Raw genomic sequence first — 24,729 nt, forward strand, 5'->3', positions numbered from 1 at the left:
AGCACAAATGCAGAGCTGGTGTAGAAGATTGCTTTGCCATTTCACTACCTTTCTGGAATGATCCAAAACAACCTGGGCCCCATCTGCATTGTCATATAACACAGTCTACACCGAGTATTATATTCTCAGTGTAGACTCATAAAATGCAGATTGAACTGTATTATATGAGCTTAGGTAAAAGGTAAAAGTTTTCCCCTGACATTAAATCTAGTCGTGCCCAACTCTGGGGGTTGGTGCTCATCTCCATTTCTAAGCTGAAGAGCCGGCGTTGTCCGTAGACACCTACAAGGTCATGTGGCCGGCAGCACTGTTACCTTCCCGTCTGAGTGGTACCTATTGATCTACTCACATTTGCATGTTTTTGAACTGCTAGGTTGGCAGAAGCTGGGGCTAACAGCGGGTGCTCACCCTGTTCCTCGCATTTGAACCTTTTGGTCAGCAAGTTCAGCATCTCAGTGGTTTAATCCATTGTGCCATTGGGGGCTCCTCAATATGAGCCTACACTTCATATAATCCAGTTCAATCTGTATTATAATAAGCAGTGTAGATGAAGCCCCGGTTGCTATTTTTTAATTATGAACAGCTGGCCATCTTTGCTTTCTTCTTCCCTCTGTGGCAGTATTTGGTGTGCTTAGCACCTACATCCAAGGCAATCTGCTTAATCACACAAAACTACAATGAACCAGAAACTTTGCATATTTTTAATACCTGTCAAACATTACCACAGCCTTTTAGGTCCATTTCATCACTCTGTCAAAACACAACCTTGTTATGGATCCCATCCAGTCAAGAAAGGCATGCTGGGTGCACTAAATAGAGCATTTGTGTCTTCTTGTTTTGAAGGGGGTCACAGACATATCAACTTGCCATTAAAATCTCCATTCACAACAGGAAATCTAAGCCGCCCAGTTGTGGTGAGCTGATTGACACTCCCTCCCTTCCTCTCTCTTGGATTTGTATGCTTCACTCTGCCTTAGGCCCCTCAGTTTTTTCAGTAAGGGTCTCTACAGTCTTTGGGCCATAATAAGCCTTTGTCAATCATCCAGGAAGGTCCTGGCAAGTAATTCTGAACCATTGCACAGCTGCACTGATGGAGCAACAGCAAGAAAGAAGCTGCCGTTGTGCTCTTCCTTAGAGTGACTCATGGTTTCCAAAAGAGCAGGACCGCTGCAGATGCCAGTTGTCTGTGTAGCAGAGATGAGCGGTTAAAGCCCTGCTGCAGAATTACCAGTTTTTAAGAGAGACACACAAAGGGAACTCTCCAAAAGTGTGTCTTGGGAAGGGTTGTCTTCCAAAGAAAGTGCTGTAGAGGTTCCATATAGCAATAATCACTAACCTTTGGCTTCCTACATCTTTGTGGATTTTAACTTCCCAAAATCCTTACCATTTGCCATACTGAATGGGACTCAGTGGAATCCTATATCCCCGAAAAGGTTGCTGCCCCAGCAAGAAAAACAAGTGATGAGGAATGTTAGGAGTGGCAGTTCAACAATATCCAGAAGACAAGACAATTCTGATCCCTTTAGGAGGTCATTTAGGAGGTCACCTTCCTTCCCTATTTCATTTGTACCAAAGTGCTACTTATTGAAGAATGCTTTCCCACCATGCACAACAGTCCCGCCTGAAGAAACTACATCCTACTTGTTCACCAGATCCCACGTCACTGGGATGTTTTGCTTTTTGCCTCTTTCAGTTTGCGACAGCTGTTCTGACGGCAACCATGACTGATGCTCACAGAGCAAGGAGATGGTCCTTGCCTTTCCTAGGCAAATCCATGCAGAGCCAGGACGAGGACAGGCAGGCAGTGAAGCAAGGTTGAAGGGAGTGCTTGAAAGGCCGAACAAAAGCACGCACAGTGCTCAACCTCCAGCTGAGGACCACGCAAGTCTGGGTGAAGTTCAGCTCTCGAAGCAGGGCTGGTGGGCATGGTCCTGGAAGGGTACAGTTCCCCCCGACAGTCCAGCCAGTCCTTGGCTATGGAACGAGGGTAGCCTGGCTGGGGCTGGAGGGTGTGCTGGTCAGACTTCCAGTACTCCTTGCCTTTAAAGACATAGAGTGTTCCTAAAACAAGAGTTATAGAAAAGGATGGGCATTACTTCAAGCTGAAAAAGAGAACCATCAGGGTAGAGTTTGAAATATCAAAGCATAATTTGCAATGCTTGACACATGAAATTCAGACGTTTCTATCATGGATTGTTGTGTGTTTTCCAGGCTGTATGGCCATGTTCCAGAAGCATTCTCTCCTGACATTTTGCCCACATCTATGGCAGGCATCCTCAGAGGTTGTGAGGTATGATACTTCACAACCCCACAACTTCTGAGGATGCCACCGTAGATGTGGATGAAACGTCAGGAGAGAATGCTTTTGGAACGTGGCCATACAGCCCGGAAAACACACAGCAACCCAGTGATTCCGGCCATGAAAGCCTTTGACAACACGTTTCTATTATGGATGGAAGCCTCATTTTCCCCATTTCTCTTGATCTGGAAAGGTGGTGCACCACTGGGCTAAAGCTGCGCTACTCTTAGGGCATGGCCAGATTGATGATAGCCAATTTTTTTTCAAGTCAGGAGCAACTTGAGAAACTGAAAGTCACTTCTGGTGTGAGAGAATTGGCTGTCTGCAAGGATATTGCCCAAGGAGACACCTGGATGTTGATGTTTTACCATCCTGTGGGAGGCTTCTCTCATGTCCCCGCATGGAGCTGGAGCTGACAGAGGGAGCTCATCCATGCTCTCTCTGGATTCAAACCACCAACCTATCAATCAGCAGTCCTGCCTGTACAAGGGTTTAACCCATTGTGCCATGGAGGGCTCCTATGATAGCCAATGATAATGTTAAAGAAGAGCTATTAAACAATAAGTGATATTACTTATTTGAACAACAATGCAAAAAATCCCATCCTGGCTAATCATTATGTGTGAACCAGAGCATTATTTTTCATGCGACTCACCATTTGGGACCCACCTCTAATGGAACAGCGTGTTCAAAAGTAAGGGTTACTTCCTGATAATTATGTCCCCCCAACACATGCTAAGACCCCATCTACACTGCCATATAATGCAGTTTCATAATGTAGTTTAACTGCATTGAACTGCATTATATGGCAGTGTAGATGGGGCTTAATAAACGGTAAGATAGATAGGGAAGGTGTGTCATTGTTTGGGAGGCACTGGACAGAGCTGTAAGCTTCTTCAGACAGTGAAAAATGTAAATCTGCGCCGGGCTGTGGCGCAGGCTGATTAGCAGCCATCTGCAACAAATCACTCTGACCAAGAAGTCATGAGTTCGAGGCCCGCCCGTCCCAGCATCTGTCTCCATCTCTGTTCTATGTTTATATGGCATTGAATGTTTGCCTTATGTGTGCAATGTGATCCGCCCTAAGTTTCCTTTGGGGTGAGAAGGGTGGAATATAAATATTGTAAATAATAATAATAATAATAATAATAATAATAATAATAATAATAATAATAATAAATCTGCGCTTTGAAAGAGAGCCATTGCAAGGGGGACAATGATGCACAACACACCATCATTTTCACTGAGCACAGCATCTATGGAGGTGGAGAACTGTTCCCAAGGTGTTATTTGGAAGGGGAAGCCTTCTTCCATGTGTCCTGTGTCTTCATCATAGCTCCAGTGAAGATCTCCCTTGAAGAAATAGGTTTTTCTGTCTGGAGGCCACGGGAAAGCACCATCAATACCACCTTGTGGCAGCCCAAAGTCTGTGACAGGGCGCGGGTAAGCCTCTTCCACACCATTGTCCTTAAAAACCCAGTACAAGGGTCCTTAAATGAAAAGGGAGAGAGAAAGAAAGAGAACGAATTACTAAAAGCACCTTAGTAAACCAAGCCACCACACCCCACAGATCTGTGGCGCCTTGAAAAGGTATTATGCCATAAGCATTCCCGAACTCGAGGCTACTTCAGTCTTCCTCAAACCACTTTCAGGTCTATTAGAAGGTGCAAACATCCACCAGCAGCAGCCACATTAGATGTGGACTATAACTATCATATTCTCTGCTATCCTTACTGTTTCTGTTATAACTGAAGCTTGAAAAAGTTACTCTTTTGACTGGATCTTCTAGAACAGGGGTCCCCAAACTTTATAAACAGGGGGCCAGTTCACGATCCTTTGGACTGTTGGAGGGCCGGACTATAGTTGGCCACCGAGCAATAATAATAATAATAATAATAATAATAATAATAATAAGAAGAAGAAGAAGAAGAAAAAGAAGAAGAAGAAGAAGAAGGACCTCAAGATTGAACTTCAAAGACTCTGGCAGAAACCAGTGCAGGTGGTCCCGGTGGTGATGGGCACACTGGGTGCCGTGCCAAAAGATCTCAGCCGGCATTTGGAAACAATAGACATTGACAAAATCACGATCTGCCAACTGCAAAAGGCCACCCTACTGGGATCTGCACGCATCATCCGAAAATACATCACACAGTCCTAGACACTTGGGAAGTGTTCGACTTGTGATTTTGTGATATGAAATCCAGCATATCTATCTTGTTTGCTGTGTCATAATAAAATAATAATAATAATAATAATAATAATAATAATAATAATAATAATAATAATAATAATAATAAACAATAATAATAAAGAGGGTTGAAAGAGACTCCTTGGGCCATTTAGTCCAATCCCCTTCTGCCTTTGTGCACCAAAAGCACAAGCAAAGCACCCCTGACAGATGGCCATCCAGCCTCAATGTTTATTATTATTATTATTATTATTATTATTAATAATAATAATAATAATAAAGAGGGTTGGAAGAGACCCCTTGGGCCATTTAGTCCAATCCCCTTCTGCCTTTGTGCACCAAAAGCACAAGCAAAGCACCCCTGACAGTTGGCCACTCAGCCTCAGTGTTAATAATAATAATAATAATAATAATAATAATAATAATAATAATAATAATGTGATTTTGTGATATGAAATCCATCATATCTATCTTGTTTGCTGTGTCATACAATATAATAATAATAACAATAATAATAAGGGTTGTAAGAGAAGAAGAGACCCCTTGGGTCATTTAGTCCAACCCCCTGCCCTTGTGCCATGGGGGCCGGATAAATAGCTTCGATGGGCCGCATCTGGCCCCCGGGCCTTAGTTTGGGGACCCCTGTTCTAGAAACTCATAGGCAACATGACCAATGGTCATGTTGACATAAGGATTCTGGGAGCTATGGCTCAAAAAAGTAATTCTTCAAAGTGTTTATTATAATCAAGATTTGCTTTAGGCTGGAAGCTGCACCAAGTAAATAATACATTACAAGTCACTGAAGGGCGATGAATATAGCCATTCTTCATGGGGTGAGGAGTGACTGCTCTGTGGTTGAGACATTTCCTGGAAAAGTGCTAAACTTAGAGTCGGCAACAAAAGGGGGAAGTTGCTTTTCAACTTTAGAATAGAACATTTAAAAATTACTTGCTCAATATGAGATAAGTCGACAGGTGACCTGAAGGCATGTGTGCACACACAAGTTGCTTAATCAGTATAGGAGTGACTAGCAGGTATAGTGGTTAGAATAGCATTCCTCAACCTCATGGTCATGAAATGTTTTGGGCTGAAACTCTCATAAGCCCTAGCCAATGTGACAAATGGAGTTTGTAGCCCAAAACATTGGGAAGACCCTGAACGATAAGTTGTGAAGAAGTGTAGTTTATTGGGTTGCTGTAAGTTTTCTGAGCTGTATGGCCATGTTCCAGAGCATTATTTCCTGACATTTCACCCACATCTATGGCAGGCATCCTCAGACGTTGTGAGATCTAATGGACACTAGGCAAGTGGGGTTTATATATCTGTGGAATAATGTCCAGGGTGAAAGAAAGAACTCTTGTCTGTTTGAGGCAAGTGTGAATATTGCAATTGGCCACCTTGGTTAGCATTGAATGGCCTTGCAGCTTCAAAGCCTGGCTGCTTCCTTCCTGGGGGGAGTCCTTTGTTGAGAGATGTTTGCTGGCCCTGATTGAGCCATGTCTGAAATTTTCCTGTGTTGTTCTTTATTTACTGTCCTGATTTTAGAGTTTTTAAAAAAAATACTGATAGCTATATTTTCTTCACATAAATGTTGCCACTTTCCTCAAAAAGACAAGAGTTCTTTCTTCCACCTTGGGCATACCACAGATATACAAACACCACTTACCTAGTTTCCAACAGACCTCACAACCTCTAAGGATGCCTGCCATAATGTGGGCGAAATGTCAGGAGAAAATGCTTCTGGAACATGGCCATAAAGCCCGGAAAACTCACAGCAACCCAGTGATTCCAGCCATGAAAGCCTTTGATCACACAGTGTAGTTTATGTTGTAAATATAGGCTGATATCCTGATCAATTGAGTTCCATCATAATATTTGTTGGGATATGCCCTTGTTAGTAAAAGTAGTCCATTGATCTTTTAAAACAGCACGGATTGAACATGTATATGTGACTGTGTGTGTGATGAGAGGAATAACCCCCTTTCTTCTTTCTAAGATTACACTTAGAATCTCTGTTGCAAGATGATTATTTTTGCTATGTCAAGGTTGCCAAACACTAGTAGTAACTAGCACTCAAAAACAATTTGTTTCAAGTTACAAATGTAGCTCATTGCTCTTTGGACATTACCCACCTTGTTACTTTTCAAACATAATAATAAACATTATTATTACATTTTAACCTTAAATTGTTGATCCTAAAATGTAGCCATTTTGGGGACATTTTGGGTCAAATTGGATATTTCAAAGTGTATGATAACAAAATGACAACTAAAAATGAATGAGTATCATAGCACTCTCTGAATAAGAAACCATAGCAATAGACCATTCACCAAAACTAACATTTCGATATCAGCTCAAGAAATTCAACAAGCTGTGCTGATTGGGGGTATGGGGTCAATTCCCCTATTCCAAGGTAGGCAACTCCAGTCTCTCCCACACAAATGCAAACACGCATTTCTTACCACTGAAGAAAAGGATGCGATGGTCCGTGTGCCTCTCGTAAGCAGCATCCACTTTGCGGAGGGTGGGAGGGAGGCCTCGCCAGAAGCCCGTGATCAAGGCTGGGCGCAGAGAGGTGAGATGCCGGCTCTGGGTCAAGCGCCAGAAGTACTGACCTGCCACGGATCGGAAGGTAGGACAGGGAAATAGGCAGCAGGTAAAATTGGAGAAGTAGCCACCTTGAGAAGCCCACATGACAATGGAGGGGTTCTTATGCCATTGACATATATAGAATCATAGAATCACTAGCTATGCCCGGCCACGCGTTGCTGTGGCAAAGTATGGTAGTATGGGAAATGTATTGAGGAATTGGTGGTAGTTAAGGTAAAGGGTAAAGGTTTCCCCCGACATTGTCCAGTCGTGTCTGACTCTGGGGGTTGGTGCTCATCTCCATTTTTAAGCTGAAGAGCCGGTGTTGCCCGTAGACTCCTCCAAGGTCATGTGAGATGACTGCATGGAGCGCCGTTACCTTCCTGCCGGAGCAGTACCTATTGATTTACTCTCATTTGCATGTTTTTGAACTTTAGGGTTGGCAGAAGCTGGGGCTAACAGTGGGGGCTCTCTCCGCTCCAATTCAAACCTGCGACCTTTCGGTCCAGAAGTTCAGCAGTTCAGCGCTTTAACACACTGCGCCATCAGGGGATATTATTTGCTAAAGGTTTTTGTCTGTGTTAGCTGGCCCTGATTGTTTCCTTTGTGGAATTTCAATTTCCCTGCTTTCAGAGTGTTGCTCTTTATTGACTGTTCTGGTTTTAGAGATTATATTGTTGTTTATTATTCTACCACAGTAATTATTTCATATTACAGTAGAATCTCACTTATCCAACATTTGCTTATCTAATGTTCTGGATTATCCAATGCAGTCTGGCAGCAATTGGATAAAAACAATGATTCATCTCCCTCTAATTACGGCTTTATTTTTCTTTTCTTTTTTTTGTATCAACCTAGAGGCATGGATGAGGGGTTGTGCTGTCAATTTTCAAGGTTGTGCGGTGTTTAGTTTTGTTGTTTTGTCTGCTGCCGTGATTCCATCACTCTTTTATATATATAGAAGATACAGTAGAGTCTCACTTATCCAATGCTCACTTATCCAACGTTCTGGATTATCCAACGCATTTTTGTAGCCAATGTTTTCAATGCATTGTGATATTTTAGGGCTAAATTCATAAATACAGTAATTACTACATAGCATTAATGTGTAATGAACTACCTTTTCTGTCAAATTTGTTGTACAACATGATGTTTTGTGCTTAATTTGTAAAATCATAACCTATTTTGATGTTTAATAGGCTTTTTCTTAATCTCTCCTTATTATCCAACATATTCGCTTATCCAACGTTCTGCCGGCCCGTTTATGTTGGATAAGTGAGACTCTACTTAACTTTCTCATTAACAGAAACTGAAAAGAACTCTGGGGAAAGGTAGCTCCAGAACAGTTGGATTATATTTCAATTTGTAGTAAATGTGGTAGTGCTGTTACATGTTTGCCAATTTGTAGGAGTACCTCAATGAATCTGCATTTGTTCAAATCACTTTGGATTGGAATGCCACATAGGCATCCCGGTGTGATGTTGTTTTAAGCATTTACTTTTAAGTAAATCTACACACAAGCTACATTTGGTTTTGTTAAAACCTAAACCCTTAAGCAGATGTTTTCATGATCTTACAACCTCCCAACTAGATATTTTAGTGTTCTATTTCCCTTCACTGAGAAAGACTCTATTCAATAATACTCATTTCTACAGATAGTAACGTCTTTTGTCTCTAATGGTGGCATCATGTGGATGAGGAAGCCAAATGGTTTTCTAGGAGTGAATGCCAGCAAGGTTGCTTGTTAGTGGGTTGCATGACAAGCAATACCTGCGGAAATGCCTTCTATGCAAACTTTAAAAGTTCCAGGGGCCCTCTCCAGTTTGTCAACCTTAGTCTCACATACAGACCTTTGAAAAAGAAAGTTTCCCCTCTGATCTGGGCCACAGCATCAACACTGGAGACACAGCGATCAGGAAATTCTCTGCCTGATCTGAAACAAAGAAATAAAGTAATGTTGTAGGTTGCTGTGAATTTTCTGGACTGTATGACCATGTTCCAGAAGCATTCTCTCCTGACATTTCTGTTGTGGTAATCTCTGAGCAGTTAGACTCAATTTAACCCTCTCTGAGGGAAATTCCACCAAAAATCAGCAGAGTAGCAAAAGCAAAGCTTTCAAATGCAGCAGTTACTTACACGGGGCGAGCAAAGAGAAGCCTTTGACCATTTAGGATTGCAATGGACTGCAGAGTCTCAATAAAAGTTCAAAAAAATTTATTCAGGTAAAAAGAACTCTATTGTAGATAGAAAGGCTTGGGCGCTGTCTAGTCTACACTAGACTGGTTTCTAAGGAAAAATAACAAACATCTAAATAGTTATATCTTGCCAGGAGAGATGGCAGGACGTGTTGTTAGCTAGAAGAACAAAGGAAGAAGAGTGAACCAAAATGGTTCCAACCTCATGGTGCAGTTTATTGGGGACATAAAAGACATTCTGACCAATGAGAAGTTAGTGTCCCTGGAGATTCACATTTTTGCTAACTTCAAAGTAAGGGATGTAACTTACACAGGATAGAGTGAACACAGTAAAGCCTGTCTAGGCATGCTTTGGAAACAGGGAAAGGATTCCCTCAATCTAACTCTATCATTTATCTAACTACATCTAGACTTGAGTAGTCCAGGATGATTCCCAACAGTTTCACCCCCATCTATAACAGGCATCCTCAGAGGCTGTGAGGTCTGCTGGAAACCTTTTATTTCTTCCCATCAAATACAAAATACTTTTTTTCTAACCTGAGGGCAGGAAAATCATGAGGCAGAGAGAGAAGATCTGGGAGCAGAGAGGTGACTTCTGGTTTCTCCGTGGAATGAAGAATTCTGCTCCCTGATAGTTATGTGCATTGAAAAAAAGAAGGGAGAAAGAATATTAGTAAATGCATTGCGGGGAGGGAACATAATTATTATAATATCCTTCATTGACCCAGGGAAATGTAAAAATTATGCCTGTGCAAATGGAGGTTTATATGAATCATGGCATGATGTCTTGCAGGTTTTTTTCATTGTTTCTTGGCACAGAATGACTGATAGAGATAAGTCTCCCCTTCTATGCTGTAGGTCAGGGGTCCCCAAACTAAGGCCCGGGGGCCGGATGTGGCCCTTCAAGGTTATTTACCTGGCCCTGTCCTAAACTTTAGACTTAGGGTTGACCTAAGTCTACCTGGTCTTTGGAGGTCTCTTTACTTACCTATGGTCTTATGAAATCATCTAGATGGTCTTTGAATGTCTCTTTGCTTAGCTATGGCCTTATGAGACCATCTAGATGGCTTTTGGAGGTCACTTTTCTTACCTAGGGTCCTATGAGACCATCTAGATGGCCTTTGAGGGTCCCTTTCCTTACCTATGGTTTTATGAGATTGCCTAGATGGTCTTTGGGGCCCCCTTCCCTTACCTATGGTCTTATGAGACCATCTAGATGGTTTTTGGAGGTATCTTTGCTTACGTATGGTCTTATGAGATCATCTAGATCAGAGGTCACCAAACTAAGGCCCATGGGCTGAATGCAGCCCTCCAAGGTCATTTACCCAGCCTTTTAGGTTGACCTAAGTTTGAAATGACTTGAAGGCACACAAAAACAATACTAATTTTGGACTATTTCATCATAGTCTGGCCCCCCAACAGTCTGAGGGACCGTGATCCGGCCCTCCACTTAAAAAGTTTGAGGACCCCTGCTGTAGGTAAATAACTGTTTGAAATTGGGAGGCCAGTAAAGGCAAGTAAAGGCCTGTGATTGTCTAGAACAGACAATTATTGAAGATACGTCAGTGAGATCCTTTTTAATGAGGATCAGCAATGCTAAGCCACCCCACTGCTATACATACCATAAAGATTCTGGATCTCCATGCAGTCATCCACATGCAGCTGGTATTGCAGTGGGTCTCCCACTGGGCCTTGGTAATAAGGGCGCATGATGGAGTGCTTGGAAGGGGAATGTGTCAGGCCAAGGCTGTGGCCAAACTCATGGACAGCCACTGCGAAAAGGTCAGTTCCAAAGTCATCTGTCAAAAGATCAAGTGCTGGGTACAATCACTTGGGGAAAGGGATGACACAAGACTCCAGGCAGATCAGTCACCGAATCCAAAGGGATAAGATGTCTTCTACTCTGATCACTTTCCCCCAGGCAACTCATACAGCTAACCTATCTATTTAATCCAAAGTGGGAACAATTCTCAAATTACATTGAGTGCAGAAAGGAATCTGCCGAATAATGACTTCCAATGGCCAAACAAGAAACAAAAGATGCATTCACACTACAGAAATTATGCAGTCTGACATTATTTTAATTGCCTTGTCCTAATGCTATGGGATTCTGGGAGATGTAGTTTAGTGAGGCATCTGTACTCTTTAGCTAAGAGGGTTAAAATCTTGTAAACCTGCAAATCTCATGGTTCCGTATCATTGAACCATGTTGGTTAAAGTGGTGTCAAACAGTGTAGATGCACTCTAAGACACGCCAAAGGCCCTCCTGCAACAATTTCCATTAGTTCAACCATTATTTAAACTCTGAGTCTCTGAGCTAGCCCATGCTATTTTGCTGCCTGAGGTGCATGACAAAATGACACAACTCCTCATTCCATTTACAAAAAACAGGCTTGACTGGGGTTAAAAGGATAGCACCCTCTCTTGAGTCTAAGGCCATGGTTGGAAGCTTGGTATCCACTATTCTGCTCTCCAACAGTCAGAACTGAGAACTGCCTCTCTTGACACTAAGCATTTGCCAGTTGAGGCAATTGCTTCACACTGCCCATTGGTAGGCTTCCACAGACCTTGAGCATGAAACAAGCTGTATTTTGAAAAAGGGAGGATATATAAGGCCTTGGTTGCACAATGGGTTAAACACTTGTGCTACTGAACTACTGACCTAAAGGTTGGCAGTTCAAATCTGCTGGATGTGGTGAGCTCCCACTCTTATAATAATAATAATAATAATAATAATAATAATAATAATAATAATAATAATAATAACAACAACAACAACAACAACAACAACAACAACAACAACTTTATTTTTATACCCCGTCTCTATCTCCCCAAAGGGGACTCAGGGCGGCTTACATGGGGCCAAGCCCGAATAAAAGCAATAGCAATATAAAACACAACAATAGACAAATGATATGCACAATTGTAAAAATTTAGCCAATAAAAACAAATGACAAGAACTAATAAAAACAAGGATTAAAACGGAGAGGTTGTAAAAGTAGACTGGGTAAGGTGTTATCCCTAGCTCCTGCCAACCTAGTAGTTCGAAAACATGCAAATGTGAGTAGATAAATAGGTAATAATAATAATAATAATAATAATAATAATAATAATAATAATAATAATGTGTTGTCGAAGGCTTTCATGGCCGGGATCACAGGGTTGTTGTATGTCTTTCGGGCTGTGTGGCCATGTTCCAGAAGCATTCTCTCCTGACGTTTCGCCCACATCTATGGCAGGCATCCTCACAACCTCTGAGGATGCCTGCCATAGATGTGGGCGAAACGTCAGGAGAGAATGCTTCTGGAACATGGCCACACAGCCCGAAAGACATACAACAACCCAATAATAATAATAATAATAATTTTATTTTTATACCCCACCCCATCTCCTTGAGGGGACTCGGGGTGGCTTGCATGGGGCAAAGCCCAGGCAACAAGCAATATAAAACTCAGCAATAAAAAACAAATCATAAACAAATAAAATCACATATACCAATAAACAATAAGCACACTTTGATAAAAACCTGGGTTGGCTTCTAAAAAGGGTAGTGGTACCCGCTTTGTTGGAAAAAGGCAAAAAGATGCTCCAAGCAGTCATGCCGGCCACATGACCAGAAGGTGTCTACAGACAACGCAGGCTCCTCATCTTGGAACTGGAGAAGAACACCTCCTCCAGAGCCAGAGATGAGCACCGCCTCCAGAGCAGAAGAAGCCTTTGCCTTTGTCTGTGTATTTGTGTCTCATTGTACTTCATTGTATTTCAAGACATTGAATGTTTGCCTGTGTCTGTTTTAATGCTGTAATCCACTCTGAGTCCCCTCGGGGAGAAGGGAGGAATATAAATGAAATAATAATAATAATAATAATAATAATAATAATAATAATAATAATAATAATAATAACAATAATAATAATAATAATGTGGTTGTGATGCTGTCATGGATTCACCAATTTCTCTTCCATAGATTAACATGCTCCTTAACCTTTTCAACCCACGGCTTGTCAAAAGTCAACTCACCAGGTGACCGAAAGGTCCATTCCTCACTGCTGTCAAAGTGGACGTTGCCAGCCCTCTGGGGGTCTCCTGGGAAGAAGGCATGGGCCACCATCCCGCCAGGGCCATCAAAGGGGTAACCGTCGTGATGGTCCAGCCGGAGGAACTCCACCGAGATGTCCGCAGTGTGGCCGCCCACCTCATGGAAGTTCAAGGGTGTGGCTTCACTCCACACCTTCAGGGCATAATACATCAACGTCCGCATGGTTTCCCGGCTAAGATGGGATTCCCGTGGGTAGGTCTTCACCCTGAAGAAGAAATGATTTAGAATGGAAAGCAACAGGTCTCTGCCTTGTTTGGAATGAAAGAGACATTAGAATGAGGATTTAACAACACACAAGTCCTATCTGAGTAAGATTTTAAAAAACCTCTATATGGTTTAGGATAAGGGGCACTGCAATCATGCAGCACTGCAAAGAATATTAGATTGCAATTCATTGAAGTTCTAGTCGAAGCAGAGGAAATTTGAAAGTTGCAGTCCTACACAGTTTGGTGTGCCATGTAATTCCCACTCGGAGTCAGCATATTGCTTCCCACTGTGGCACGCCACATATCCAGAAATTAAATTGGGTGGAATGAAGCAATTCTGAAGTGCAAGCCATTTAAAAGCTACTATGTGATAGTTCTAATACAGAGTGGGGTCTGTTTTCACATCCAAGCAGATGGCAAGCCAGCAAGACACTTAGAATTGGAATCAATTGACAAATCTGGCTGCATTTTCCAGGGACTGAACACTTTCTCCCTCCATGGAGCCTAGTGGGCTGTAATGGATTGTGTCATTATGGAAAGTAATTGCCTGCTATTTTGTTATGCAGTTTGTTAGAGTTTAGTGGTCCATCAACTGCTGAGCAAAATGCTTCATGCACCAGTGATTGTTAACTTACAGTACTTTAGCATTCCCGGTCCAGTTGGAATTCATTACCAAATCTGACTGAGTTTTGCAGATTTTGAACAATTTGGCTACATAACATGCACTATGTTTCCAGAAACATCCAATTTATTCTATTTTTATGGACCTTGGTTTACTGTGTACCGTAAATATGCCTCAGGTTAACAAAATTTAATCAGCTAATTCAATTTTGTCTCCCACCTGTGACTAGAACAGGGACAAGAATAACGTTATCACCCTTTGGCAAGATCCTGTATCAGGCAACTGGAGCAAAAGCCCACTGGAGAGAAGGGGTTTGGATGAGGCATAAGAGGCTGGGGGAGATCTACATATACCCAAGGAAACCATATACACATAACACAGAGTTACACACACACACACACACACACACACACACACATATATATATATATATGAGCAACTCTAACAGGACCCAAACCTCTTATTATAGGGGTGAAACATTTGGTTATACTTCCATATAGCTTTAAGAGACCCCATATACATTTTTGGACATTTCCAAAGAATTCCAAAACCTCCAAACTTATTTGTTGTCTGCATTCTCTTTCTCTCAGACTCTCCTTCTGTGCAAAGACACACTAACATTTGTACTGCCATGGCTCGGCATTTTGAAGCCCTTATTAATTTTAATATGTGAAAGCAAGAGTTTGGACAAAGCTGGATTAAAACTCAGCAGGATGGATTGGTTTGTTTGGCCAATCCCTGGTTAATCTTTTTCTCCGCATGTGCCTGAGCGACATACTGGTGTTACACACTTGTTATACATCACACAAGATTCCTCCTGATGCAAGGGTTTTTTTTCTGTTTTTAATATGACATCCCATTCATTAACTTATTTAAATATCCCAGTTTTGCAAAAAACCAGGGACTCACTCCAAGCAGCTCGTTTCACTTTTGTTTGCATAACAGAAGCTCCAGACATGATTAGTGTTATATTTAGAGAAAAGAGAGTAGTTAGAGAAAATGAAGCAGGTGAGACAGCTGATTTTGGGTGTCATAAAAGTGCAGAACATGGTTAATTGTTGGGTTGTGTGAGTTTTCCGGGCTGTATGGCCATGTTCCAGAAGCATTCTCTCCTGACGTTTCACCCACATCTATGGCAGGTATCCTCAGTGGTTGTGAGGTCTGTTGGAAGCTAGGCCAGTGGGGTTTATATATCTGTGGAATGTCTAGGGTGAGAGAAAGAACTCTTGATTGTTGGAGGCAAATGTGAATGGTGCACTTGGCCAGCTTGATTAGCATTGAACAGCCTTGCAGCTTCAAAGCCTGGCTGCTTCCTGCCTGGGGGAATCCTTTGTTGGGAGGTGTTAGCTGGTTTTTAATATCAGTATTAAAAAACTCTAAAATCAGGACAGTAAATAAAGAACAACATTCAGAAAATGGGGAAATTCCAAACAAGAAACAATCAGGGCCCGCTAAGACCTTGCTTTCCCCAGTTGAAATTCATTTTATTAGTTTAGGTCCAGCTCTCTAATTTGTTAGGCTCATTTTGGATTCTGATCATGTCTTCTGGGGTATTAAGCATCTCTCTGATCCAAGAAAAATATCTTGAGTTTAATCAGGCAGTAGACCAAGCCATGTATGGAAATGCACCATCTTCCCACAATACAAGCAGAGACAAAATTCTGTCCCAAATCTAGATAAAGTGTATCTTCCCGAGGTGTCTAAATGCAAATACCTCCAAGAGATGTTCCTCTTAGTCCAAACAGAGCCTGCACTCCTTCTGCTGCGACTCTTCTTTCCTTTCTGCCTTTTCCTCCTCCCCTTTTCCCTCAAAGGAAGCTTTTCTGGGAAGGGAGTGATAATATCGGGCAATGAACAGCGAGGCATCCGGATCAGGGACAGTGTGGCATCATCTGCTTGAAATGAAGGGAAAATGAACACAATCATCAACAATGAAAAATAAATTAAATGATAAAACAGTCTGAGAGCAACAATTAAATCAGTCCAAATCACCTTGCATATTGGGACCCTTTCAAACTACACTTTAACAACCATGACTACATCCTGTGACATTTTGGGATGCATTATTTGGTTAGATGCTAGATTTTTATGGCTAAATAAAGTGTTAAATTGCAAATCCCAGGAGTCTGTGAGATGGAAACATAGTAGTTAAAGTGTAAGCATATGGCTATAACTGTGTGGCACTCACACTGAGCAAAGGGTTGGATAATAGATGCCTTCTAAAGCCTAATGTCCATTCTGGCAATGGACATTGATTGAACTGAACTGAACTGAATTGAACTGAATTTTTAGATGGTTACTTCACCTGGGATCCCAGTCTCTGCAATGCCTGCAAAATGTTGCATGACCCGGATGGCACTTGTCACTGCCTCCCATGTCTGTAGCTGGCCTGTTATTGGGTCAGATGGAGGAAGGTATCCATATTGCATCAGCCACTCCTAGGGAGAGATGATAAGTAAAGAACACTGATCAATTTTGCTATGCCTTTCCTTGCAGGAACTTCAATTCTTCTGAAAATTTTGCATTACAAGGCCATTTCATGAGTTCAGCTACAAGAAGAATATGTACTGAAGAATATGCAGATGGCTCTCTCTTTCAGTCATTGCATTTTTGTGTGTGGGAAATGCATTTATATCCATGTATATTTCTGTGTGGAGCCCCCAGTGTGCAGTGTGTTAAAGCGCTGAGTTGCAGACCAAAAGGTCCCAGGTTTGAATCCGGGGAGCGGACTGCCAACCAAGCAGTTCGAAAACATGCAAATGTGAGTAGATTAATAGATACAGCTTCAGCGGGAAGGTAATGGCGCTCCATGCAATCATGCTAGCCACATGACCTTGGAGGTGTCTACGGACAATGCCAGCTCTTCGGCTTAGAAATGAAGATGAGCACCAATCCATAGAGTCGGATACGACTAGACTTAATGTCAGGGGAAACGTTTACCTATAATATTTCAGGATGTAATTACTTTATGGAAACTATGCAAAATTCTTGCCTTTAAGTTATCCTTCCTAACTGGGTTTCCCCAAGTGTTGGGAAACCCATTTTTCATCTAAGATATGAATAATGGTAAACACTGCTTTGATCACTACTTACCACTATCTCCCCACTTTCATCTGTGGGAGTGGGCACAGGGTTTGCATTGGATGGCAAGGCCAGAAACAACAGCAGTGAAAACAGAACCAAGCACACAGATGCAGCCGACGGCTTCTCTTCCCTGAGCTCTGGTTGGTAGTGCTGCGTCATGAGATGCTTCAGGGGCAAAAAGGCTTTCCTAGTCTCCATCCAGGTGGCACGTGCTATGTTGGTTTGGTGCCTCCGCTCACTGGTTCTTTTCAGTCTAAGATAAAGATCCCCAAAGTAGCATTTGCAACTCAGCCAATGTTGTCTATTTATTTGAAACACCCTGCAGGCAGCTCCATTTCCAGGCCAGGGATCGAAGCATACTGTTGTTGTGTTTCTTGGGTTGGTTCTTGGGTGCAAGAGCTCTAAGGTTTTGCCAGGTGAAAGCATTGCCTCCCATGTCTGAGCCTAAGTGAAGAAAAGGGCAAAAGCAGATCAATACCCTTCATAGAGCCATTGGACAAGTAGCCAGTCCCACTATATACTCTTCTCCGTAGCTATTAACATCCCCATGGCACATCGAAGACTGGGTGACTTGGAAGGCACTGAACAGACTGTGCTCTGGCACCACAAGATGCAGAGCCAACCTTAAGAAATGGGGCCACAAAGTGGAATCCACGACATGCGAGTGTGGAGAAGAGCAAACCACAGGCTACTTATTACAATGCAGCTTAAGCCCTGCCACATGCACAATGGAGATCTTATAGCAACACCAGAGTTACTCCAAGTGGCCAGCTACTGGTCAAAGGACATTTAGTATAATGCCAAGTTTTTAATTTTGTTTGCGTTTAAATACATTACAACTGCACCCTCAGTTCACTTATGACACAATAAATAAATAACATTCTTAAACATTGCTGCCTCATACAGATTTGTGCATTGCCTTTCTATCCTATCAACACAAGGCATCATAGCTGATTCTCTAACTTTTTCCTCACAAAAATGCTGTGAGGCAGGACAGGGAGAGATGGAGCAACCGACCCAATATCAACCTTTATTTTGTGTGAATTTGTGGGTACTTGGAGCCATGCTTCCTTGCTCCTGGTCCCGGATTCTAACCACTGGACTGCACACATTTTAAAGGGGGAAAATTGCATTTTGAACCTCAACTAGCCATTGTTTTCTGGAATTGTAGGTCAACAAATAGGCAGAGAGCATGGGGTTTCCATGAACTTTTCCACAGATGCATTGGAATGTCTTCAGGAAGTTTTAAGTAGCAATAATAAAATCTTGGTGTACTATTAATAGGTTACACATTTTATGATGGTGAAAATCTTTTCAAGGAGAAAAGAGAGATCAATGGCTTTAGAACAGGTATTTTTCTTTTCAAAATGTGTGGGAGCAAGGCTCAAATCCCCCACTAAGCCACAGACCAGAGCTTGAAAAGGTTTCCTTATGAACTGCAACTCCCAAATTCCTTCAACAGCATGGTCAATAGCTGCCATCTCTGGTATTCTGGAAGTCTTCAAACCAATCATTCCAGATTTTGCATGAAGCTCACTCCTTGACCCTGGGTCAATTACTATTTTTACAGCCAGTCTTCTCCCAGAGAGTTACTAAGATGATAAAGTCTTAAGGCAGAGGGAGCAGGCATGTTTTGTGCTGCCCTTGAGACTAGGACTCAATGGAGCCATGGGTTCAAATGACAGGAAAGAAATTCCACTGCTGAACCTTAGGAATAACTTACTGACCATGTGAAGAGATAGCTGTTCAGCAGTGGAACTCTCTGCCTTGGAGTCCAATTGAGACTTTTAAACAGAGACTGGATGGCCATCTGTTGGGGTACTTTGTGCTTTTCCTGCATGGCGGGGGTCAGACTGGATGGCCCTTGGGGGGGTCTCTTCCAACTCTATGATTCATGATGGTTGGAAGGAGATTATGGCAGGATGCGGAGTTTAGTTTGGAATGGGTTAAGGGAAGAAAGTAGAGTTTTACAAGAAAAGGAATCCAAGAGACGAGAAAGCTGCTGAATTGCAAATAAATTTACTCAGGGTTGCCAGCCCAGCTCTTAGCATATTACCCTATATCCAGATTTCTGGCTGCAAACAATACGGACATAGGATAAAATGCCAGGACTTCACTATAGCAAAACCCTCTGTGGATTTTTTTCTCTGCATTCCCTTCTGCCTATTAAATTATGTCTCAGCCAATTGTATTAATGTTGGTAAATTATTATTAAAAGGGACCAATGCCTTCATTAAAATGTTTTTAGAAATACTATCAACACCACAGTCTCCCAAGACATTTCCCATTCTCCCTCCCACGAATTCCCATCCTTCTTGCCTGCCACTGCCTCCATCTGCACAACCTGCTAAACAGAAAGGAGAGACAAGGCAAGTAGACTGTTTGTAAGAGGAAGGCTATTAGAAATGCCTTGCTCCGCACTTTCTAGACATACATGGCTTGCATACTTTCCTGAATGGTGCTCTGCTTAGCTCAGAAAGCATGCCAAAGCACCCCTGGAAGGGCATTTAATATTTGGAAAGAGATCACATTTTGCAAAAGAATATTTTTGAAATGGATATTTAAATAGATATTTAAAAACTATAGATTTCTACGAGACCAACGGATGCTTGTGTGAGAAGCTGAACCAGACCAGGATGAGAGAGTCTCCTCCTTGGAAGGCCAGCCTTTCTATTGTGGGCCTGAGGTCATTTCTCCCAAAGGCCAGGGACCAGTCGGGGTCACCAGCCCACTCCCGTAGGATGATGCTCTCCCCCTCCTTTCCTTTGTTCCAGCCTCCCGTCCACCCTCTCCCATTTCTGAGCACACTAGAAGTTCCTGGGAATTTAAAACAGTGATCTCCTTATTACAAAAAAGGCAAACTCCTACTCACATGTGCCAGCGTGCCAAACCGAAAAGCCCTCTGCTCCCCTGCCTGGTCTCTTGGTCCCACTGCTCCATGAATAAGAACACTCTCTGCTTGGATCCACCATCTCTTGTGGGGGGGGGGGGGATAGGAGACAAAGACCCCTCCCCAGCCCAGCCCAGTTGGGAGACTGAGGACAGGCTGGCTGCTGCGGCTGCTGTTGCTGCTGTGGCTCTAATCTCCTTTGTACAACTTAATAAGCAACTGCCAACATCCCCTGGCTTTGCACTTAGCTGTTATTGCCTCTGGCCGCCCCCTCCCAATGCTTTACAGAACGGCGTCTTTAATAACCTAGAGTTCCGAGGCAGGAAGGTTTTTCAAAGACGGACGTACTGGACGTGCATGTGCAGCTTTTGTACACTAAAGGCTCGCCGAAGTCGCACGGGCAGGGGTTTTTGTGGGACACATCGCAGATATACTGTTAGTATGTTTAACGGAGTTGCATGCATTAGTTAGGCTGGGAAAACGCTGTGGCAGAATGTTTGGTCTCCCATCTCCTTCAGCACATGTTGGTCACTCTAATAAAATGGACAGAGATGCTTTTAAGAGATTGATGAGATCCAGAACAGCCTTTGCAGATGTGCAGTGCAATGCTATAAGAAGCCCATTAAATACGAATCAAGTTGGCCAATTGCAACATTTATTTATTTATTTATTTACAGTATTTATATTCCGCCCTTCTCACCCCGAAGGGGACTCAGGGCGGATTACAATGAACACATATATGGCAAACATTCAATGCCAACATATATAGACAGACACAGAGGCATTTAACTTTTTTTTCCCAGCTTCACGATTCCGGCCACAGGGGGAGCTATTGCTTCACTGTCCACTAGTGGCTGTACTTCCTCATTCCTTTCCTCATGTTTTGCTGGCAGTTTTTATGATGTTGTAAATTAGTTAAATTAGCCTCCCGCATAAAGAGTACCTAAATTTCCCTACTTGACAGATGCAACTGTCTTTCGGGGCTGCATAGGTCAACAGCAAGCTGGGCTATTTAATGGTCAGGGGCTTAACCCGACCCAGGCTTTGAACTCATGACCTCTCGGTCAGTAGTGATTTATTGCAGCTGGTTACTAGCGAGCTGCGCCACAGCCCGGCCCCAACATTCACAACTGCCTCAAACATGGGCATGCCACAGATATATAAACCCCACTTGCCTAGTTTCCAGCAGATTTCACAACCTCTGAGGATGCCTGGCATAAATGTGGGTAAAACATCAGGAGAGAATGCTTCTGGAACATGGCCACACAGCCTGGAAAACCCACAGCAACCCAGCTTGAAGAATAGCTAATTCGGTAGAGTCTCGCTTATCCAACGTAAATGGACCAGCAGAACATTGGATAAGTGAATATGTTGGATAATAAGGAGAGATTAAGGAAAAGCCTATTAAACATCAAATTAGGTTATGATTTTACACATTAAGCACCAAAACAACAAATTTGACAGAAAAAGTAGTTCAATACGCAGTAATGCTATGTAGTAATTACTGTATTTACAAATTTAGCACCAAAATATCACGATGTATTGAAAACATTGACTACAAAAATACATTGGATAAAAATGTTGGATAAGTTAGTGTTGGATAAGTGAGACTCTACTGTACCTACATATCTATCCACCTTCTCTCTCAAACATGCTCTTCTGCAAGGGTTTTTAGCTTTAAATAAATAAATAAATAAATAAATAATAAAACTTTATTTATATACCGCTCTATCTCCCCGAAGGGATTCAGGGTTCCAAGGTGCAAATCGTCATATAAAACTTAACACAACACATTAATTAAAAACACAGCAATTTCAGTTAAAACAAAAGCCCAGGCTCTTTGGCAAACTGTATCTCTCTGAGATCCTGAGGAAACACATTGCTTTCAATCTCACTATCATCACAGACTTGAGAGAGGGCTTTCTCAATGGTTGCCCCTCACCTCTGGAACTCCCTGCTGATGGAGCCCCCTTCCTGCTGTCCTTCCGGTGGAGGGCTAAAATGTTTCTTTTCAGGCAGGCTTTCAAAGAAGAACACTTTCAATGAAGAACATTTGTAAGACCAAGTCAAAGGGTACTGGTGGGTGTTTATGTATTTTAATAGGTTTTTAGGTTATTTTAATGGTTTTTGTGAGTTTTCTGGGCATATGGTCATGTTTCAGAAGCATTATCTCCTAATGTCTCACCCACATCTATGGCAGGCATCCTCATTTTTGATATTCCGATGTTTCATAGAATCATAGAATAGTAGAGTTGGAAGACACCTCATGGGCCATCCAGTCCAACCCCCTGCCAAGAAGCAGGAAATAGCATTCAAAGGACCCCCGACAGATGGCCATCCAGCCTCTGTTTAAAAGTCTCCAAAGAAGGAGCCTCCACCACAGTCAGGGGCAGAGAGTTCCACTGCCGAACAGCTCTCACAGTGAGGAAGTTCTTCCTAATGTTCAGGTAGAATCTCCTTTCCTTTCGTTTAATTCTATTTTAGTGTTTATATAAACAGTAGAGTCTCACTTATCCAACACTCGCTTATCCAACGTTCTGAATTATCTAACGCATTTTTGTAGTCAATGTTTTCGATATACCGTGATATTTTGGTGCTAAATTCGTAAATACAGTAATTACTACATAGCATTACTGTGTATTGAACTACTTTTTCTGTCCAATTTGTTGTATAACATAATGTTTTGGTGCTTAATTTGTAAAACCATAACCTAATTTGATGTTTAATAGGCTTTTTCTTAATCTCTCCTTATTATCCAACATATCCGCTTATCCAACGTTCTGCCGGCCCGTTTACGTTGGATAAGTGAGACTCTACTGTATTTTGGTCTTCAAGTGTACATTTTATTTTACTTTTAAACATTGTGAGCCACCTTCAGTTTCTTTTAAGAGAGAAAAAGTGGGAATAATAACAACAATAATAATCCTCAGTGGAATATGCTGCTTGGAAGTGCAATGGATTTGCCTTCCCTGGAGGTTTTTAAGCAGTCTGGATGGCCATCTGTCAGGAGTGCTTTAAGAATCCCTGCATGGCAGAAGGGGGTTGGACTGGATGGCCTTTTGGGGGGGGGATCTCTTCCAACTATGATTCTATGAACTACATTTGGTTGTGGGATTTTGGTCAGGTGGATGCAGCTCCACCATTGCAACCTGCTTTACCCCCTTAAACTCAATTTTGATCTGGAAGGTCAATGGAGCCCCGGCCTCTCCTGTCCTCACTGATGCACATTAACTCTGGGCACTGCCCGTCTACTGAAACGTCTTTTCTTTCAGCCAACTTGCTCATTCACTTCCACTTCCCTGAACTCTCACTTTCTAGTTTTTCTGCTTTCTCTCAGAGTGACTTACCTGCTGCCATCCCGGCTGCCCCTGGAAGAGCCCCTTCGGAGAAGGGCAGCTCTCTCAGCCTTTTCATGGTTGCTTTCTCCTTAGCGGGAAAGAAAAGCATTGCCTGGAGACTTAGGAGAAGAAGGCTTCAGAAAGGAGGAGCTGCAGCGGAGGAAGGGAGGAGGGGGCCTGGGCAGGCCAAGGAGGGGTTCTCCACCCTTCCCTGCCATGGACTATGGAGAGGGCCCAGAGCAGGAGAAAACAAACTTGTTCCTCCTCAATGGGATAACCTTTCTGTTGTGGTAATCTCTGAGCGGTTAGACTCAATTTAACCCTCTCTGGGGGAGATTCCACCAAAATCAGCAGAGTAGCAAAAGCAAAAGCTTTCAAATACAACAGTTACTTACAAGCGGGCGAGCAAGAGAAGCCTTTGACCATTTAGGATGGCAATGGAGTGCAGAGTCTCAGTAAAAGTTCAAAAAAGTATTTATTCAGGTAAAAAGATCTCCACTGTAGATAGAAAGACTTGGGAGCTGTCTAGTCTACTCTAGACTGGTTTCTAAGGAAAAATAACAAACATTTAAATAGTTATATCTTGCCAGGAGAGATGGCGAGATGCTTCTTGTTAGCTAGAAAAACAAAGGGAGAAGAGAGAACCAAAATGGTTCCAACCTCATGGTCCAGTTTATTGGGGACATAAAACATTCTAACCAATGAGAAGTTAGTGTCCCTAGAGATTCACATTTCTACTAACTTCAAAGTAAGGGATGTGACGTAAACAGGATAGAGTGAAACACAATAAAGCCTGTCTAGGCATGCTTTGGAAACAGGGAAAGGATTCCCTCAATCTAACTCTATCATCTATCTAACTACATCTAGACTTGAGTAGTCCAGGATGATTCCCAACACTTTCAAATAATTTATTTATTTATTTATTTATTAGACTTGTATACCACTACTCCCAGTTTGGCTCGGAGCGGTTTACAGAAATAGATTAAAACAATACACTTAGCTTTAAAATAACACTAAAAACAATAAAAACAACAATAAAAACAGACATAGCCCCGAGTTTTTCACCCATTGAAAGCTTGTCGGAAGAGCAAGGTTTTGCAGGCTTTCCAAAAGGCAAGTAGGTCTCGGATAGTTCGAGTTTCAACTGGCAAGGCATTCCATAAATGAGGGGCTACAATCGAGAAGGCTCTCTGCCTAGTAGAAGACAAATGATAAGTCC

The 24,729-nt window shown here is 42.3% G+C and overlaps 1 protein-coding gene across 2 annotated transcripts; it reads right to left on the minus strand.

Annotated features, from left to right (window-relative positions):
• Window positions 1-680: 680 nt before the first annotated feature.
• On the minus strand, window positions 681-23,659 carry LOC100553522 (matrix metalloproteinase-17). Of its 2 annotated transcripts, none has more exons than XM_062960981.1 (11): window positions 23,520-23,659; window positions 17,292-17,726; window positions 16,504-16,636; window positions 15,913-16,090; window positions 13,292-13,575; window positions 10,894-11,070; window positions 9,809-9,899; window positions 8,927-9,009; window positions 6,950-7,102; window positions 3,532-3,789; window positions 681-2,061 (listed from the first exon to the last, which is right to left on the minus strand). In XM_062960981.1, the coding sequence occupies exons 2-11, from the start codon at window positions 17,706-17,708 to the stop codon at window positions 1,763-1,765; spliced, it is 2,073 nt and encodes a 690-aa protein (XP_062817051.1). In that variant the 5' UTR covers window positions 17,709-17,726; window positions 23,520-23,659; the 3' UTR covers window positions 681-1,762. The 2 variants fall into 2 exon arrangements, with proteins under 2 accessions (XP_062817051.1, XP_008114193.2); XM_008115986.3 differs by lacking the exon at window positions 23,520-23,659 and adding an exon at window positions 20,155-20,396.
• Window positions 23,660-24,729: the final 1,070 nt, after the last annotated feature.

The sequence above is a fragment of the Anolis carolinensis genome, unplaced genomic scaffold (genome assembly GCF_035594765.1).
Source record: "Anolis carolinensis isolate JA03-04 unplaced genomic scaffold, rAnoCar3.1.pri scaffold_8, whole genome shotgun sequence".
Lineage (NCBI taxonomy): Eukaryota > Metazoa > Chordata > Lepidosauria > Squamata > Dactyloidae > Anolis > Anolis carolinensis.

Bases quoted from the DNA above. Each gene is read 5' to 3' on its own strand.
- LOC100553522 (XM_062960981.1), bottom strand. From the start codon at position 17,708: ATGCTTTCACCTGGCAAAACCTTAGAGCTCTTGCACCCAAGAACCAAC. The intron at 7,103-8,926 runs GTCTGTATGTGA...GATCCGTGGCAG, and splicing joins GGAAACTTTCTTTTTCAAAG to GTCAGTACTTCTGGCGCTTG. The intron at 3,790-6,949 runs GTAAGAAATGCG...TTTTCATTTAAG, and splicing joins TCGCATCCTTTTCTTCAGTG to GACCCTTGTACTGGGTTTTT.